The sequence below is a fragment of the Vicia villosa genome, unplaced genomic scaffold, assembly GCF_029867415.1.
Source record: "Vicia villosa cultivar HV-30 ecotype Madison, WI unplaced genomic scaffold, Vvil1.0 ctg.000029F_1_1_3, whole genome shotgun sequence".
NCBI classification, from domain to species: Eukaryota; Viridiplantae; Streptophyta; class Magnoliopsida; order Fabales; family Fabaceae; genus Vicia; species Vicia villosa.
The window spans coordinates 360,200-378,498 of NW_026704963.1; the positions used below are offsets into that span (position 1 = coordinate 360,200).

General features: G+C 35.1%; 2 protein-coding genes across 3 annotated transcripts; both read right to left on the reverse strand.

Annotated features, from left to right (window-relative positions):
• Positions 1–1,581: 1,581 nt before the first annotated feature.
• Positions 1,582–12,509, reverse strand: LOC131622396 (RING-H2 finger protein ATL46-like). 2 transcript variants are annotated; one of them, XM_058893426.1, is made up of 2 exons: positions 12,221–12,509; positions 1,582–12,054 (listed from the first exon to the last, which is right to left on the reverse strand). In XM_058893426.1, exon 2 carries the CDS (start codon positions 3,141–3,143, stop codon positions 2,079–2,081), a length of 1,065 nt encoding a protein of 354 aa, XP_058749409.1. In that variant the 5' UTR covers positions 3,144–12,054; positions 12,221–12,509; the 3' UTR covers positions 1,582–2,078. The 2 variants fall into 2 exon arrangements, with proteins under 2 accessions (XP_058749409.1, XP_058749410.1); XM_058893427.1 differs by having other exon boundaries at positions 1,582–11,709; positions 11,822–12,509.
• Positions 12,510–12,654: 145 nt separating this feature from the next.
• LOC131622397 (ubiquitin-conjugating enzyme E2 4-like) lies at positions 12,655–17,823 on the reverse strand. Its single transcript, XM_058893428.1, has 7 exons — positions 17,681–17,823; positions 15,878–15,950; positions 14,486–14,565; positions 13,925–14,039; positions 13,552–13,604; positions 13,241–13,369; positions 12,655–12,965 (listed from the first exon to the last, which is right to left on the reverse strand). Exons 2-7 carry the CDS (start codon positions 15,919–15,921, stop codon positions 12,826–12,828), a joined length of 561 nt encoding a protein of 186 aa, XP_058749411.1. The 5' UTR covers positions 15,922–15,950; positions 17,681–17,823; the 3' UTR covers positions 12,655–12,825.
• Positions 17,824–18,299: the final 476 nt, after the last annotated feature.

Consider the following 18,299-nt stretch of genomic DNA (forward strand, 5'->3'; position numbering starts at 1 on the left):
TTTAAAAAATTGTCAAGTAAGCGTCCACGTAGGCTTCCGTTAATTGGAACAGACGACAGAGACAGAAAATGTTATGAGGCTTTGAACGAAAATTTCTTAGGGACTAAAACTAGATTTTAGGTTAATTATAGGGACCAGTAACATATTTAACCCTAAAAAAATTAGATGACATTTTTCTCTATAAATTTCCCTTCAATATATCAACTAAGTGACGTCTAAGATGAAGGTTCAATTAAATATCTCACTAGTGAAATTATTGTTTTAAAAACCGAACTGGTCGATCGAATCAGTTAAACCGAAAATCGGAGGGGGCACCGATTAAGTCTGATTGTTGGATCGGATAAACTATTGAACCGATGTAAACCAGTCAGAATCGGTCAAAACCGATAAAAACCATAAAACCAACTATTTTAGAAAACTGACGGTTTAAATACTTGTTTTTACAAAATGACGTCGTTTTGATAAAAAAAATTAAGTAGATTTTGTTCAAAACTTATTTGGATCAACTTTTCTTTCATAAAATTAAATTTATTAGACAAGTTATTTTGTTATTCAAATTTATGTAACAATTAGACTTTTGTTCAAAGTTTATTTGAATTTATATTTTATACTATTTTGTTGTGTGTGATGACTACTTTTTTTAATTTTAATTTAAAGATTGAACTTGTGAAATTATAATATTTTTAAATTTAGAATTTTATCAGGTCCCACGGTAGGCGCCAAATGTACTTGTTATAAGTACAATAGAGAATATCTTACCTTCAAGGAGATGTGCAACAGGGTTATTTTTTGGTTTTGATATTTGAAAAACTTAATTATTTTTAGACTTAGCCCTTTGGCCAAGTTATTGCTAAGGAACCAAATCTAAGACCTGTCCATTCGGCCAGGTCTTCGGGATAGGAGGAATCAGTCCCCCCTTAATAGAGGATGTCGTTACCTTCCTAGATTGGTGGGTATTATAGTTATTTTTTCTATATGTGTCTTCACACGTCCTTATGTGAACCGTTGTTGAAACACACTGAATTGGATCGGGTGATCCCCGTCCAAAGCATATTGGGCCAAACTGGGTGACATCTCGTGCTCGTCGTGTGATACCGCCCTTTAGCGTCCAATTTCTTCTCATGTTATTTCCGGACTAAGTACTTAATAGACCGGCCTCTTTGAGGCTCATTCAAAGTTATTCGAGTTCATTATCATTTCTCTTTCTTTCAATTCTCAATGATTTTCACTCAAGAGTACAAAGGAAAAAACATAAATAATTGGGTTAATGAACTTTTTGGTCCCTCTAAATATTGCAGATTTCGTTTTTAGTCCCTCCAAAATTTTCCTTTAAGAAATCATCCCTTCAAAATTTTTCGTCTAAACTATTGGTCCCTAATGTCAAATTTACTAGAGATTAGCTACGATTTTAGCCACCGATTAGCTACGAAATTTGACGTTAGGGACCAATAGTTCGGAAGAAAAATTTTGAAGGGACGATTTCTTGAAGGAAAATTTTGGAGGGACTAAAAATGAAATTTGAAATATTTAAAGGGACGAAAAAGTTCATTAACCCTAAATAATTTCTATAATAATTCCTAGTTTGCAATGTGTTTCTAAATCGAGAGTCTCACCAAAAATCTCTTAACACGAGAATCCTCGCACAACCTAGTTCTCTCTTTTATATTCTATATATGCTAGCAACTCAATTTTTATAAAAGAAACAAAGATGATTCGAATTATCTTAGACAAAATACCGTAAAAACTATTAGACAATGTTACTGGACAATGTTACTATTGAGCAAATTTTAGAACATTGTTATTGGACAATGTTACTATTAGACAGTTTCACATCTGGAATTCGAAACACATAACTCTTTCTCATCTCAAAATTTACAATGATTTATAATAGTATCATCCTGCTAATACCTTAGAGACATGCATGATGCAATGCAACTCACATGTTGAAAGAGAAAGTAAAAGAACCAAACATAAACCTTAGTAATTATAATTATTAATTAAGACATACATCTCTAAATAGAAAATGGAGATTTCACATGAAACATTTACCTTTCTAAGTTTCTTGCACAACAAGAAAATCAAGGAAAAACAGTATTAGAACTAGGAATGTTGCTCTTCTTAGACCAAAGCCATATCTTAGAAACAGAAAAACTCTCACCTTTGATTCTATTCCCTATCCTCTTCCCCTCCACATTTCCATTTTCATCTTCTTCACAACAAGATTGAGACAAAACCACTTGCAAATATGAATCACAAAACACATACTGATATGAACCCATTGAATAACATCTCCTTTCATCCAAACTACAACTACTACCATCCTCCAATCCATTGCTTCTGAATTTTCCAAGCTTCACAGAAAACACCCTTTTGTCACCTACTTGTTCCTCAATAATATTCTCTTTATCACCATTCACATTGAACCTATGTGACAGAACCAAAGAATCCTCGACAACATTAACGTTCTCCAAAGGGAAACTATTGTTGGAGATATTTGCTCTACAAAGAGGACAAGTAGAATTTGAGAGAAGCCATGTGTCAAGACAATTCATATGAAATGCATGGCTGCATATAGGAACCAATCTCAGCTTATCTTGTTCAGAAAACTCACAGAGACACACAGCACAATCAAAAGGCTCCTTCAAACCCAATAAATCTTGGTAGTTGAAAACAGGAAGAGTGTTTATGAAAGCTTGGTCAAGACCTGAATCATGCAAGTGGAATAAGTGTTGTAGTTGCCTCTGAAGAGATCGGGTTCGGGCCGATTCTTGGAATCTATTGGAATTATAATGAGATGAAGAGGATGGCCTTTTCATCAGTAACCATAAAATTAACTGGACAAGTCCATAGAGAAAGAAGATAATTGCTAATACTATTATAACTAACAAAATCAGTGGACTGATTTTGCTTATGGATGAAGAAGTTGTCGTTTCTTTCGCAGTACTAATATTTCCGTCGTTAATAGTTTGCGATGCAAGAGGCGATCGAGGAGATGGAGATGCTGCCATGTGACACAATATGGTGAATAACCAAAATGTATGTTCTTTATGCAGATTTTGTAAAGAACATTTCTCTCTTTTCATATAGTTAAAATGATGAATGGAAGAGGAATGAATAGGGGACAGAGATTGTGTACACCACATCTAGTGCATTGACAATTTCATGCAACTGTTACATTTTGACTTGTATGTGGAACAAGAAAGCTACAAGAGCAAAAACAAAATAAAAGTTAAAAAACCAAATGATTAAAATGTTGACTTATATAAGACAGCATGCTGAGTCTTAAACTCTAAAGCTGTTTATATTTGTTGGGTGGCTGCTTTTTAATAGAGTAAAATCATTGCAAATATTAGTGGCATGTAACATGCTCAGGAATTCAAGCTATTCCTACATGATTGCACCAAAATTACTATCCATGGCTTATGACAACAAAAAGACAAAACAAAACAAAACATAACAAGTTTGTTCATACACTGTTAGTTTGCTACAATGTTCCTCCAAAATTATAACATGAAAGTCAATGCGTTTTATACATGTAGGAAGCTTAGGCTTGGATATCTCATTTATTATAGTTAGAGTTGATTTAAATAATAATATAAAAATAGTTTGTAAATGCTCCAAAATTATAACATGAAAGCCAATGCGTTTAGTTTAGGGTTGGATATCTCACTTATTATAGTTAGAGTTGATATTTAAATAATAATATAGAAATAGTTTGTAAATGCTCTGGTCAATTTCAAGTTTGCACCACTGCAGCGACAAGATATTTTCCTCTTTAAGGATGAGAACTGTTATAGTTTTATTTTTTTAAAAAGACATCTCGATGGATTGAAGAGTGTGGAGGTTGTATATAAACAACTCTTAGTCTCAATTCTCATGTAATGTAAGACTATTTTGGTCAGTAAGGAACAATTGTCCCCTTTAATTTAGGCTAAGGAGCAGGGTGCAAGCATGTGAGCTCGACCCCCCCCCTTCTAGCGCCAATGTTCTCGTTGATTTAAAGTTTGTCATTGTGGCTATGAGGTATTATCTGTTTTTAGTGTGAGAACCCTCACGACTTTGTTTTTTAGAAAAGGTGTCTCGTTAGGTTGAGGAGTGTGAGTGTTGTATATAAATTACCTTTAACTTTGATTGTCAAATATTGTGGGACTATTTTGGTCAACCCGAAATAGTTTTCAAGTGGTGAAATGAAGTCTTGGTACGGTGGAGCAAGTTTCCAGCACGACGGAGAAGAGTGGACTTACAAGGTTAGCACTCCAATGTCCAAATGAGTTACTGAGTAAAAAGTAGTATGAGAGTGGGAATGAATTGATTACCTAATATGGCACAAAGTGATCATTATATATTATGGTGGTTAAAATCGTTTGTGTGTGATTCTGCATCTTGTGTGGGTTACCCTTCGATTAGATCCAATAATGAGAGATATGACGGAGAGTGTGATCATGTATCATTGGCAGGGGCGATGGTCCACCTATTTCGCATGTCTTCTCTTTAATGTTTGTTATCGGACCTTTTTGTGGGCCTTGCAAATGACCCAGTACATCTCTCCCAAGCCCTTATTCCTTCGTTGTAGAGTGAGGGTTTTTTAGGGATCGTCTTCAATCTGACCTATGGTGGAAGAAAACAAAAGAGTTTTGATGGGAAATTGGTGTCTTTGGAAAAAAGTGTATTAAATGTCTCTCTCACGATTAGCAGCGTTTTGCAGGTATGTCGCAACATGTGTTCCTACATTTGACGCTAATAATTTCTTCTAGTACTGCGGCATTTGAGTGCTCTTGAATAATATGCCATGTAATCTTAATTATTGATGGTGCGGTTTGCACTTCTCAATATCAAGGATTGCATGGTTCATCTCCCTTGATGGATATATAAAAAGATTTTTGTGGATACCATGTTTCCCTTTTCGCCATTTGTGAACCTTTGAAAGCTCTTCTCCCACTTCTGCAACCTCTTATATCGTTGCCAATCTTATCATTGGCCAACGATATGTGTTTGTGCCATTTTTAGTATATATGTTTGAGTTAATGTTCAAGTGTGAACATTCACTTTTTTTCCACTTAATTACTGCATTAGGGTCTTGGGGGAGTCATGGGTTTTTTTCCTTTCTGCTTTGTGCGCTAGTGAATTCTTTTGCTATAGATGGCTTTGGTAAGGCGCAATGTTTGTCTTTGTGTTGACCCTAGGCTTTTCTTACGATTATTTCATCACTATGTTTGACAACTTCTTTTGAGATGGACAACTTTAAATTTTGAGTCTAAAGGGCGACGATAGACTACTTATGCTTTCATAGGTGAAGGCGCATGTAGCATGATTTAACCAAACCAGATCCTTCCTCAAATTGGGAAGTGCTTTCGCTCAAAAGGGACAAGAGATTTGTATCAATTACAATGCGTGTGTCACCCCTCTCCATAAATATGTGTTTTCTTTGATAGGTTTTAGCCTCCCCTTCAACAATTTTGAAGTAGGCATTATAAACCATATGGTAATTGCTCTTTCACGGCTGCACCCTTTGAGTTTGGCTCGTATAAAAGTCTTTTAATACTAGTGCAAACAAAAGAAAGGTTTTCCATCTTAGGAAATATTTTTCCACCTATATTTCAAGGTCCAATGGAGTTTTGGTTATTTAGCCTAAGTTCATGGTATGGTCTCCCTTAGGAAGAGTACCAGATGTATGAGGTTTATTCAGAGATTATGAAGGACTTAAGGACTAGTACCACCTAGTTATCCCTCTTAGCAGGGTGGCTCATGCTAACCATTACAATATATATATATTTTGAGTCACCTTATCAATGTTTAGACATCTTCTCCAAGTTATGGTGCCATAGCCATTTCTTGGTGGATGCTCGGTCTTATGTATGTAGTTACTTGTCCTAGGAAGAAATTTATATGAAGAGTATATTGGTAATCTTCTTTGAAGATTTGTGTTATATTGATAGTGTTGTTCCTTCAGGAGAGATACCAATGAAATAAAATAAGCGGTCCATAGAGACACAATTGTTAGTGGAAGTCACTTCGAGGGAGAACATGAAGGTCATATTCGTTGAGTAATATGGAACGCTTCATCTTTTCTATGGCACTATTTGCGTGACCATTATTTCTCTTTTTCTAATTAATCTTTGATTTTGCATATAAGATGAAGTGTTATAACACGATGATCCAAATGAAGAGGACGCCTGGGGTTGCCCTTTGCCTACAGTTGTTGATGCTAGGCTGACTTCTGGGAGAATCCTATGTACAAAGTCCCTTGCCAATCAGATCATGATTACCCTTCATGTCTTGTTTCAAGTGAAAGTTCCAGCTTCTTTAGATCGAGTCATGGTATAAATTAATCTATGTTCGTCATTGGTAATAACTAGAGGGAGCCTTGTTACTAAGCTCGTTGTTAGCGTGATTCATGGGAATGTTTTGTCTACTCATCATTGTATGCTCGGTCAAAATGTAGGGTGGACTGGCCTTCGTGTTTATACAACATCGTACATGGATGCATTGTCTCCTTTTCTTCTGACCTGTACTGGTTCGCAAACGGTTAGGAGTTTCGGTCCTCTATTTTTTAGGAGGATTACACATATTTTTTGGGCAAGGATGAGGCTGTTCGAAAATAGAATTTGGTTGAACTAGCGTACCAGACTTACTAGGTGTCAGTTATCTTGGCCTTTAATTTTGTCGGGAGAGGAGTTGTTTTCTTTCAAGACCATCTTCAGAAGGAGAAGAAAGTGCTTCAGGAACATGTACTGCTCGTACTATCGAGTGAGACTAATATGTAGAACAGCTTACCAAAACAACTGCTTTGTTGTAAGAGATAGGGACTGATGTGTAGAATTTTGGATAGCCCTACTTATTAGATGAAATGTGCAATCTCTTATGCAAGAGATGAAGAAGAAAGATGAAGTTATATCGTATGTGCGGTCGGTGTTGTCCACGACTAAGGTCGCTCTTGCAAAGGCGGGTCAGGAATTCTAGTTTTTCCGTAAGAGGGTGGAGGATTTGGAGTTATATCTGAACGAGGCTCGGGAAGGTTGGAAGACAGCTAGGGATGGTCTTCAGGAATGCGTCATGAAAACCTTGAGATATACAACGAGTATGTGAAGTCTGTGAAAGACTTTTTTTTTCGTTTTACGGGTTTCTTTTGATATTTCCCTGCAACAAATGAGATTTTTTCCATCCCACTATACACATATCTTGAAATCAAGTCTGTCATGATCAAGAGATGGTGGACGGGAAATTGGACTTTTTGGGTGCGGGTCGGCCTTGTGTTTTTTTTTTGTTTGGAAAAAATCTAACTAGTGTAATATTTGTTGTAAGTGAATTACATAATTATTATTTTGCGGCATTCTCTCAATTTGTTTGCTTACCGTTGTTTTTACCTGGTATGGTGTCGTTTTAATTCCCCCAGTATGTTTCTTTGAGAAATTTTTTATCTATGAGGTTGCGTCTAAATTTTTTACTGGACATCTATGGGGACTGTGCTCGACCAAAGGTCGGTACCACTTCCTTCCCCCAAGTTTAAACTTATTTTGAGGTAGATGTAGTGAGAGCTCACTTTTGCCCCTGAGGTGGCTAGCTAACAATATGAGGTAAGAATGGATTACGACTTTGTGATTAATTATTTTTATCAATGTGACTTTCACTGCAAGATTTTAATTGGTCGTACTCCAGTGGCATTTGTGACATAACATCCCTGATTTTAATTGTGGGGTTTTAATTGCTTTAGTTGTATACTTGTGGCATTTGCGATAAAACATCCCTGATTTGTGGATATCCTTTATGACCATAAAGAAGGTAATTTGATGAAACTTTACTCATTCATTTTGAAAAGGAGAGTATTATATACATATTTGATATGTTTAACCAAGCAACATGATCTCTGTTTATTATCCTTCAGATGTTTTAATACATCATTGCCCAATCTGCCATGGTTTTTAGTTAGATTTTTCTCCCGAATCTGTCAAGGGCTAGTTAATTCTTCATGCTTGTCAGAATCCCCTGTCCTTTATTTTAGGGGTTTGATTACCATTTCTTCAAATTACTTGATGAGGGAGGCCACATTGATCTTCATTGCCTTCTCTTTGTCTTTTCCTCTTTGGTCGCGTTGCAAGGCTTTGGGTATCCTCTGTTCTTCAACACGTCGATGCAAATTGTTATAGGTTCGTCGTGAACATTATGATACTTTAATTTGGGATGGACCGGGGAATCCATCGTATCCAAAATTTCTGCAAAGGATCTATCTAGGATGGAGTTGCCGACATTATTTTAGGGAATTACCAAGAATTACAGGTCGATCGTCTTGGTGTCCCTCCCTTTCCTAAGGTGACCATCAACCTCATATAGTCCTATATATGAGTTACCATGTCATTAAATGCATATAGATAATATCCCTCGTATGGACACAACTTTTATCTTCTCAGTCCAAGCTTCTTGAAAAGTTTTGTATACATAATTTCGCAAGACCTCCCCACATCTCCACCCACCCACCCCTCAAATCAATGAGGATCATGGATAGATAAAAAAATTGCCATTGGTGTATTTATCACCAATGGGAAAATCTCATTCAAGATTCCACCTACCTTTTCACTATCTCAGAACCCGAGGGATGTCCTTTTCGACTTCCCATTAGAGGGTTGTTCTTTCTTCTTTGGTGATCTCCATGTAACTCAGAAATCCTCCTATTCATAGTCTCCTTAAAGGGGGTTTTTCAATGAAGAGACCTCTAGTGATGGAAGAGACCTCTTGAAACTCAATGTTTGTGCATTCTCGACATATTTTTTGCCTTTATGTGTTTAAAGGAGTGTGTGCAGAAAATCTAGATCGGGGTCCTCACTTCCGTGTCATCTGTGTGACATTTATTATCCTTTTTTGGAGCCCAATCATATTTGGGGTTTCTCACTTATTGGATTTTCTTTTCATCTAGGATTTCTTCTTCATAATTGATATATGTTCGAGCCCTATTCATGAACTCGCTTAAATTGCAAGTTCCCTCCAACCCTATTTTCTCTAAGAACATACAGTGTGATCTGAGTGCTTTCTTAAATATTTAGCATTTTAATTTGTCACTTGTACCTCCCACTTCTATTACTACCTTGGTGAATCAGTTAATGTACTCTCATTGGGATTTTTTCATATTTTCCATGATCATGCTAAGTACGACCATTGTGGTGAGTTTCCTCTTTTGAGTTGTGAATTGAGTCGTGAAGAAACCGTACAATTCTTTCCGCGAGTCTATGATCCTTTTTGGGAGATTTTGAACTAATTCATAGCAGCTCCCTTGAGAGTTAACACAAAGAGTTCTTGCTTCACAATTCCCAGGGTGTAGTAATAGTCTAGCTTATTCTTCACATGTTCAACATTCTCGTTTGGATCCCCAACAGTCATATCTTTCCAGCTTTGACATTTTATCAAGGGGCCTTGAAATTCTACTCTCCAAAATGCGTGAGGAGAATAAATTCCTCTTCTTCTCAAAGGTCGCGACATATGTGATGACCTTTCCCATATTCTGGGAACGCTGTGTTGGCAAACTGTGAGGATGGTGAGTTTTAGATGGAGTGTGGTTGTCACTCCACCCTCTAGAGTTAGTGGAGGAGTCTAATGTCTTTTGGTTTTAAAATGCTTCGCGCAGTGAGGCTGCATCTACCAAAGTCGATTGTGACATGACTTTGTGGTCGTCGCGAGAAGTCGCCTCGCGCTTAATTTTGTTTCTTGGAGAAAATCATTGCATATTCTCTTCAGTTCTGAGTATCTTGTCTCCTAAAGCTTGCAAGTTTTGCTTTTGTACCAAATTGTAGACATTATTAAGTATATCAGCTTTTCCTTTCATGCCTAAGTTAGCCCTAAGTTGGCTTGTAGTTGTTGAATGTTCAAAAGTATCTCCTATCAAAGCATTAGCAATTGTGAAGGAGGTTCTTACAAAGGTTGGCCTTGGCAAAGCCCGTTACATAGGTTAGAAGAACATAAAGGCTTGAAATGTTCCCTGTTAATTTTTGGAGGAGCAAGATCTTCTTACGCATGAGCGGACAGAAAAATCACTAAAAATGGATCGTTCTTTACCGAATATAGAGTTGGAGCTTTGTTAGCTTCAACAGCCGCAAAAGTAGTGTGACATTTAATGGCAAGTCTGATAACTTTTGATGTCATCATGGCTTCAAGAGTTCATTATCTAATATATTTTAGATAGAAATTGGTGTTTTGCGAGACAAAGATTTGTGTTGAAAATTTGTTTGAGAATGAAAGAATTTTTCTAAGGATTTTGAGAGTGAAGCTCCCTTTGATCATGAGGAAGAATAACATGCAAGGGGGTGTTTTATTCAATTTCATGCTTAACATTTCCAAATATGCATCTTCAAAATGGTCACTGGGTTGTTAAAGAAATCAGTTCAGTGAATAAAAACACCATAATGTATATAAGATTTTACGGATATACATCCCAAATAATATACAAAAACGCGTCTCCGAAATAATTTTTTAAAAAAATGGGATGGCTGCATGAAATACTAGAACTAATGTAAATATGTCCCCTCTGAACTGATGTAAATATGTCATCTCTGAAAATTCGAAAGTGCTTTTGTTGTGTCCAGTGATACATCTCAAAACACAACAAAGGCATTTTTTAATTTTCAGAGGTGAGGGATGCACCCTATAGAGTGAGATGAGTGTTTTCTTTATTCTTTTTATTCATTTGCACCATAATTAAAATGATTAGCGTTGCAAATGAATCATACTTAATAGCAATAGGGTCTCCTTGTAGTAAATCTTTGTCATGTTTGGTGATGTTCAAATCAAAACATGAGAAAAGCAAAAGGAAAGGGTCCACTTTTCTTGCACGCGTGGCAACTAATTAAATTTATGCTTTTGTCTGTCTAAAGTAATGAAGTGTGCAAATGCGTCTAAAAATGGTTAGTGAAGATTAGATTGGCAATGCAAGAAGTCAGAAAAATAGACTTTCTTCACAGATTCATTCAGCTGATATATATAATATAGTTGTAACAAAACAGTAGGAACGTCCTGCTCTCTGCATGAGAACGTGATTTTGTAGGATAAGCCAAATCCCAGTGACAGTGTGTATGCTTAATGACGATCCAATAACTTAAAAAGACATTGAAATTCAAATAATATTGGAACAATCATTATGTACTATTAACTTTAGTGAAGTTAGTGGCTCAGTGCCTATCGAAAAATCTGTTATAATACGAAAGTTAAAGCAATTCTAATTTTTTTTTAAAAGAACAAGTGATTCTAATGTCATGAACTAATGTTTTCAGTTTTATTCGGATCTATGCCAAAAAAAAAAAAAAAATCAAAAGTTTTCCATCTCTACTTTTGTGATGCAAACGGGGAGCCGTTTATTTCTTCTTTTCTTTCTTAATTCTTTTCAACCATTTTCCATAAAACCAGACAAAATTTCGGGTTTTAAATTTTAACAAATCTCACTTCAGTTTCAAGACCTCTCACCCATAAAGAAGATACAAATTCATGGGATTGCTAAGCTCATGATATTTCTTTAGCCCCATTCCCCTTCCAGCCCCTTAAGAGGTGAGTGCAATTCCACCCTCCTTTCCAAAAATAAGAAAGTATTGTACAAGATGAAGTATGTGTCTGGTATATATATTAAAGGAAAAGTTTAGTCTAACTCAAGCACATGAAAACTTACTAGAAACTTACTCTGCAGTAACTGTCCAGGACAGTTAGAACTGTTGTAACAATCCTTGCGCCTAGCACCTGCTATCACGGGTCATTAAAAAGTTCTATATATTTAGACCAATCTTTCATTCAATCATTATAACAGAAATTTAATTCTAAATGTTGATGTTGCCTGTCACGTCTCACATACCTCTTCTTTCGCCATCTCTGAGAAACTTAGCTGAGAACTACATTGGTGTCAGCAGGTCGAGTCAGTCATCATCAAAGATCATAAGCTTCGCCACTATCTTGTAAATCCAAAGCATTTGACGTTTGTGAGCAACAAGGCCAACTCCTTCCCACATGGCTTCCATTCCATATCATTTGATGTGAGAATTGGTGGCAGCTCTGGGATAAAATTCACATGTATTTCCAACAGCTAACCTGCTAAAACTATGCCAACTTAGCTCAAAACTCAGAAACACAACAATTGAAAATTGTTCAATCTCCAAATTCCTACTCAAAATTGATTCAACCATAAACTCAAACCATGCTATAGGTGAGTCAGTTTCACCTTGTGAACATTTAAATGTCATACTTGATGAATTACCTCAAAGTAAATCCACAAATTCTTGGACATGAAACGCCCCTTGAAAGGTTCAGGAAATTAGCTTTGCCAGTTTGCCTTCTGTAAATAGTGCTTCTTCCATAAATATTACTCCTGAATACAGTGAAAATTCACCTTCCTCTGGTTCTGACAACAGAGTCAAAAGACTTATACAAAGTATGAATGAGTCCAAATATTTATTACAAAGTTATGAATGAATGAAAGAAAAATATGCAATCTGTGAAGAAATTGCAAATGCTCATGAATCATACATCAATACAATAGCAAGGAAGAAATACATCTCAACAATTATAAAATAAAGTTGGCTAATTATGAGACGAAACTAAGACCTTCAACATGTATCTTTTACCGATACATTTCTGGTTTCCTTAAATTTGGAAAGAAAAATATGTCAAATATTAATATACAAATTACAATTTAAAGCTTAAAGCCCTGATAACATATTTTATAAGAAATTATTATACAGGATAACTGTTATTACAAGGGCAGAAAAATAGTACATAGAAATAACCCTACATCTTATGATTATAACTAAACAAGTAAATGTGTGTAATAATACATGGACCCTTAAACTTGAAGAGCACTATTTAAAGGTCAGCATGACCAGGAATTTCATCATCACTAGATTGGGTGTCTGCTTCACTGATGTCTTCCTCGTCGGTGTCTTCACCATCAGCTGTACCATTGTTGGAAATGTTTTCCTTCTTAGCATACCGCTCACAATACTCTGTCCCCATAAACACCACATTAACATTTTTAATAAGCTAAAGTAAATCAATACAAACGGACCCTTAATAATATCATAGAACAAAATATAGATGACTTAACCATTCTATCTGCAACTTGAACTCTTTAAATTTAGGAGATTGATTTTATGGATTACTGTAATAGATTTGAGGCAACCAATGCAGTGGGATCATTGACCCAAAAAACAATTTCATTATGTATAGTTCCTCTCTTAAAAAAAACATTATTAATCACCATAAATAAAAACATACTCACCTTTAACTTTTTGGTCATACAACTTTCTATCCTTCATCATTAAGGATGCTGCGTCGCCATTCAAAGGATCTGAAGCGTTTGGATAAAGCAATAGTTGTGGAAGAAAAACTTCAAAGACATTTAGAAGATCTGAAACAACGGAAACCTTGGTCATCTATACACATTAAGAAGATGGAGATTCCATATAATCCTGTTGAATTTTTGACATAATTATTTACCAACATATGAACAAAATAATATGACAGTTCAATAGAATTTGAAACTTCAGATACTTGAAACTTTTTACAATGAAAAGCCTGTAACAAAATTACCAAACATTGGACTCCATGATTGGTTAATTACGTCCAAGCATACAGAGCCAGATCTGCAGTGGAGAAAAGGTAAGTTTAGAATCAGTCATAATCCACAGGTTTCTGTGAAGAAATTGTATACCCCACTTGTAAAAACCCCAAAATAAAAGCTAAAAACAACAAAATACTGGTGTGTACACCAGATAAAAAAAAGAAAGCAGTTCATATATCATGGGCCCATGGATAGGAAGGATAGCTCAACTGGCATGAACTAATTGAACTAAGGGTTAAAAGGAGTTAGAGGTAAAGGGTTCAAGTATTAAATCCAGTGCCAACCCAGAACAGTGCAAAATTACATTAAATAGAAAGATTGATAAGCAAATGAAGTGCTCACAACTCATCAACATTCGGGTGGTATATTTTGTTCACGAAGCCGATAGAAGGGGATTTGTAAGGATATGCATCAGGAAGTTCAACACGAATCTTCCAAACTCCACCTTCATAAAGGCCTGCAACAATTACAAATGTAACAGATCAATGAATAACCGGATAACTTAAAGAGAAATATAACAAATGTATATCTTCAGGGATAGCAGAGATAAAGGAACTTCTAATTAAGGTTTGCCCCTTCCTTTTTTGTCCTTGAGGGAGTAAAAAAGGATTTTTTTAAAGAAAATCTTCATCTGAGAAGCACTTTATTTTTAATTATTTTTACTTTGAAGAGCAACACACTCTCCTAACACTCTCCCTCAGACACTTCCTGTATGCTTAAGTAAACTATACACAAGTCCCACCAATTTAAAGGATACATTTTCAAAGTGGTGGGTGGGACCCACGTAAATTTCACCTAATAGGAAGGGTGCTAAGAGGCGTGTTGCCAACACTTCTCTTTCTCAACTGTATGTGCAGTTTCATCAAGCAAAAGACTAGGTCAGCTCTAGAATATTGACAGTACTTTCTTTTGGACCGTTAAACTCCACATTGAATTCTGTAAGTCCATCATTTATCGTCTCCACTGTATAATCACTCATCATCCTGTATAAAGGAAAGGAATATTAGAGAAATATGACTGAAAACTTTTGCTAGGAATGAATCATGTTATAAACAATAATAGGTCAGATGTAAGTATTATATTAAGTGATAGTCTCAATTCACCTAATAGATATAAAAGTGAACAATCACACTCATTCACTTGCTAGCTCTAGACTGATCATAATTGGGCTTGTCTGAGCAATGTCAATTCTAGTATAATTAGGATTGTTTAAGCAATGCCTCAATAGTCCAATCCTGTTGGGACTTAAGATAATGAGGAGTTTGTTAGGATATGGGATAAGAGTGAAGTTTGTTAGGACATGTGATAAGATGAATTGGTACCAACATAGGATATTGAGGAGCTAATTCAGGAAGCTAGTTAGAATTATCTTATATAAATAAGAGATTTTGGAGTTAGAGAGAGGAATCATTGAAACTATAAAGATTGTGAGTTAGTGACTCTAATGTCAAGGGGGAAACCCTTGGAGGAGAGGTTCTCTCCTATTCTAATTTTCTTAATGCAATTGTACTTTCTATTCCATTCAATTCTTGGGTTCCTCCTGACAAATCCACTGCCAGCTTGGTCATCAGTCCTAATAGAATGCCTTTGAAGTATGTAACTTTATACTTTTATTCTATATTACTAAATTAAGTACATTCACATGCTTTCAAACTTTGGCCGCCCACTCTGATCAAAGTATCTACAACACCACCCACCAGTCTACTATGATACTATAGTTTCCCGTCGAAAGAGTGACAAAGCTGCACTAACTTACGGTATCAATAATGACACTGCAAAGTTAAAACTATATCATAACTAAAAAGGGACAACTGCAACGGAAAGATGTAATTAAGAAGATTGGTTTATTTTTTGGGAGGACGGTAAAGAAAGCAGGGAGAAGAATCATTTTGTAGTGAGAACGTACTTTTACTTGAACCTAAACTACACAGGGTTAACTAACAACAAAAATATCTTTAGTAAAGCAAGCTGGGCGAGCTATACTTCAAGGGATTAAAATGCCTCTTGCCTTTTATACATCATATACTTTCTTATAATGACTGTATTACTACAAACGGGTAGTCTATTTCCTGTCAAATGGAAATTTAGTTTTTAGAAAAATTCACCCACATTTTGAACTTAATTTAGGGATCAAACAATACCACCTCCATAGATATACCATATCAATGTGCCAAATTTTCTTCTTCACCACATTAATAGTCAAAATAAAATTCCATCTAGAACATATTTAATTTGATAAAATACAGATTTCACTGACTTAAAAAAAAATCAACATCAGTAAAATAGTTTACTCACAATTTCATTACATCCATTTCCCGTCTCTTGCTTGGAGATGACATTTTGACAACAATAAACCACTTATTTCAACCTGCCACAAACAATTAAGGAAAGTTACTTTTTTGGCCAAGTATGCATGTTTCTTATGCCTTCACTACAATGAAAGGTCTCTATCCCAATAAGCACCCTTTAAGCTCAATAAATTTCCATTAAATTTAGAATATAATGTGATAGGAATTAAGAAGAAAGCCAGGGTAAATGAGAAAAACTTTTGCTCACAAAGATGCACAAGATTATGGTAAATGTGATAGAGAAGTAGAAAGGCAGAGAAAAAATTTTGAAATTGATTTCATATTAAAACCTAGGATAAACAAACCGATGCATCAAGAAACAAAGGCATTGCATAATCATAGAAAAATAAGACTAAAACAGAAAAGAAAACTTTTGCAGTGAGTGTATGTTTGAAAAATTAATAAACCCCGGTGGAAACGTATGCACTTGAGTCTAGAATCATAGCTAACATAACATCATAGTCATATAGCTTTGGAACGTGAGAAAACCTAGCCCAACTAAGACCCATACATGCTATGAATGATCAAAAATCACTAGACAAAAGCAAAGACTTACAGATGCAAAAGCTTAAAATGAGATTACAAATGAAGGAAATAGCCTCAAATAAAACAAACTAAACATTTCCAATCAGCAATGTGGATCCAAACTAGACATATACATATAGGACAGCAACTTAAATCTCAGATAAACCAATAACTTTCACTTATTGAAGATGGATATGGATCCACTAACAAAAGGACATAGTATCCAAGGAAAGCATATACAAAATTGTCTCGGAACCATCAATGATCACTCTGACATTTAATCATCAAACCAGAACAGATAGAACAAAGAGGAGGTTAAGATCCATCTTAGAAAAGAAACAACCATTTCTTATAAAGTAGGCATCGCCCACTAGGCAATCACATCAACTATAAGTAAACAAAAAACAGCATAACATGGTCAAATTTCAGTCTCTTTATTTATAGCATATCACTACGCATTTAACAGATCACTATGCATATTAACTAACAGATCACTATGCATACCAACTAACAGATCACAATACATACTAACAGATGAGACAATTACTACTTAGTTATATTCATGAGTACAAAATCAAATTTACCCCAAAGTTAGATTTGATGTTTTTGATGCATAAACTTATATACTCATCACATCAATTAGTATGGTTGAATGATTGGATTATGAGTTCAGCAAAAGCAAAATCGGTGATTTTGTCAAAGCTACAAAGTGTATAAATCTTTTACCAAAATCATGCCAATCCAAACTTGCAATCAGAACTTTAATCGCAAATTTACACTAAACTCCAATAAAACATAAACTTGGTAAGAAAAGATGAATCAAATAGTAACAAAAAAATAATTGCAATGATAGAACCAATGTGGCACAAGTACGGCACAAAGTACAAACAATCTTTTGCAAACGAGTATGTCCATTTCAAAGTTCTAAATTCCCAGAAATTGTTATTTGACTATATTCAACTTCGCAAAAATCAATGCGGCGATAAAAAGTTAATAAAAAAATAATTAATCAAGAAAAAACAAAAAACAATCCACCGATTAAGCCATGTTCCGATTCAAAGATCTACGGAGGCTTATTGAACCAAAAACGAAGAAAAAGAATCGGTAATTTTAACTATGGTTCAAAATTCAAATACTAGAAAATCAAAACCCAGGAGAGGATTTATATAGAAATTGAAAAGGTTATCTGGGAATGGGGAAGTGAGAGTGAGAAATGAAGGCTTGCCTGAAACCCTAAACGGCGTTGGGCGATGGCGTTTGGGATAAGAGTGATTGGGAAGAAAAGAAGAAAGAAAGAAAGAAAGAAAGAAAGAGAGGTGGTAGAGAGAGTTAGGAAAAGATATATATAAAAGGGGGGAGAAGGTTGTGTGAGAATGAGATAAAAGGATGAACATGGAAAACCACGTGTTGCCAAAACCTTACGTTCGCGTGGCAATTATGTCTTTACCATTCTTACGTTTTATTTAAGAGCTTAAATTCATAATTTCTAGTCATTTTAAATTTTTGAATTATGTTATGTATAATTTTTATTTAAGTTAAAATTAATTTAATTTATAGGAGTTTTTTTTTAATAATTTGGAATTTTTGCAATGGTGGCATTCTGTCACATGAACTTTGGTAATGGCTACATTGTTTACACACACAAACTTTGGCAACGTGATGTATACTTAAATTATTTTTGTATTGAATTTTAGTTCTTACGTCAATATAGATATTGCCATGTTTGTTTATAAATTTCCAACCTGGAATATTATAAATGTTAGTAATAGTAGTTAAATGCATGTTGTTAGAAAAAAAATAGTTTTTTACATATTCACTTAGCGTTGAAGACAAGCAAATACTAT

What these genes read in the sequence shown, in the direction of transcription:
- LOC131622397 (XM_058893428.1), bottom strand. Translation starts at nt 15,921, where the DNA reads ATGTCATCTCCAAGCAAGAGACGGGAAATGGATGTAATGAAATT. An exon ending in GAAATGGATGTAATGAAATT is followed by an intron (nt 14,566 to 15,877) that starts GTGAGTAAACTA and finishes TCCTTTATACAG; the next exon opens with GATGATGAGTGATTATACAG. An exon ending in CACCCGAATGTTGATGAGTT is followed by an intron (nt 13,605 to 13,924) that starts GTGAGCACTTCA and finishes TCTCCACTGCAG; the next exon opens with ATCTGGCTCTGTATGCTTGG.
- LOC131622396 (XM_058893426.1), bottom strand. Translation starts at nt 3,143, where the DNA reads ATGTGGTGTACACAATCTCTGTCCCCTATTCATTCCTCTTCCATTCAT.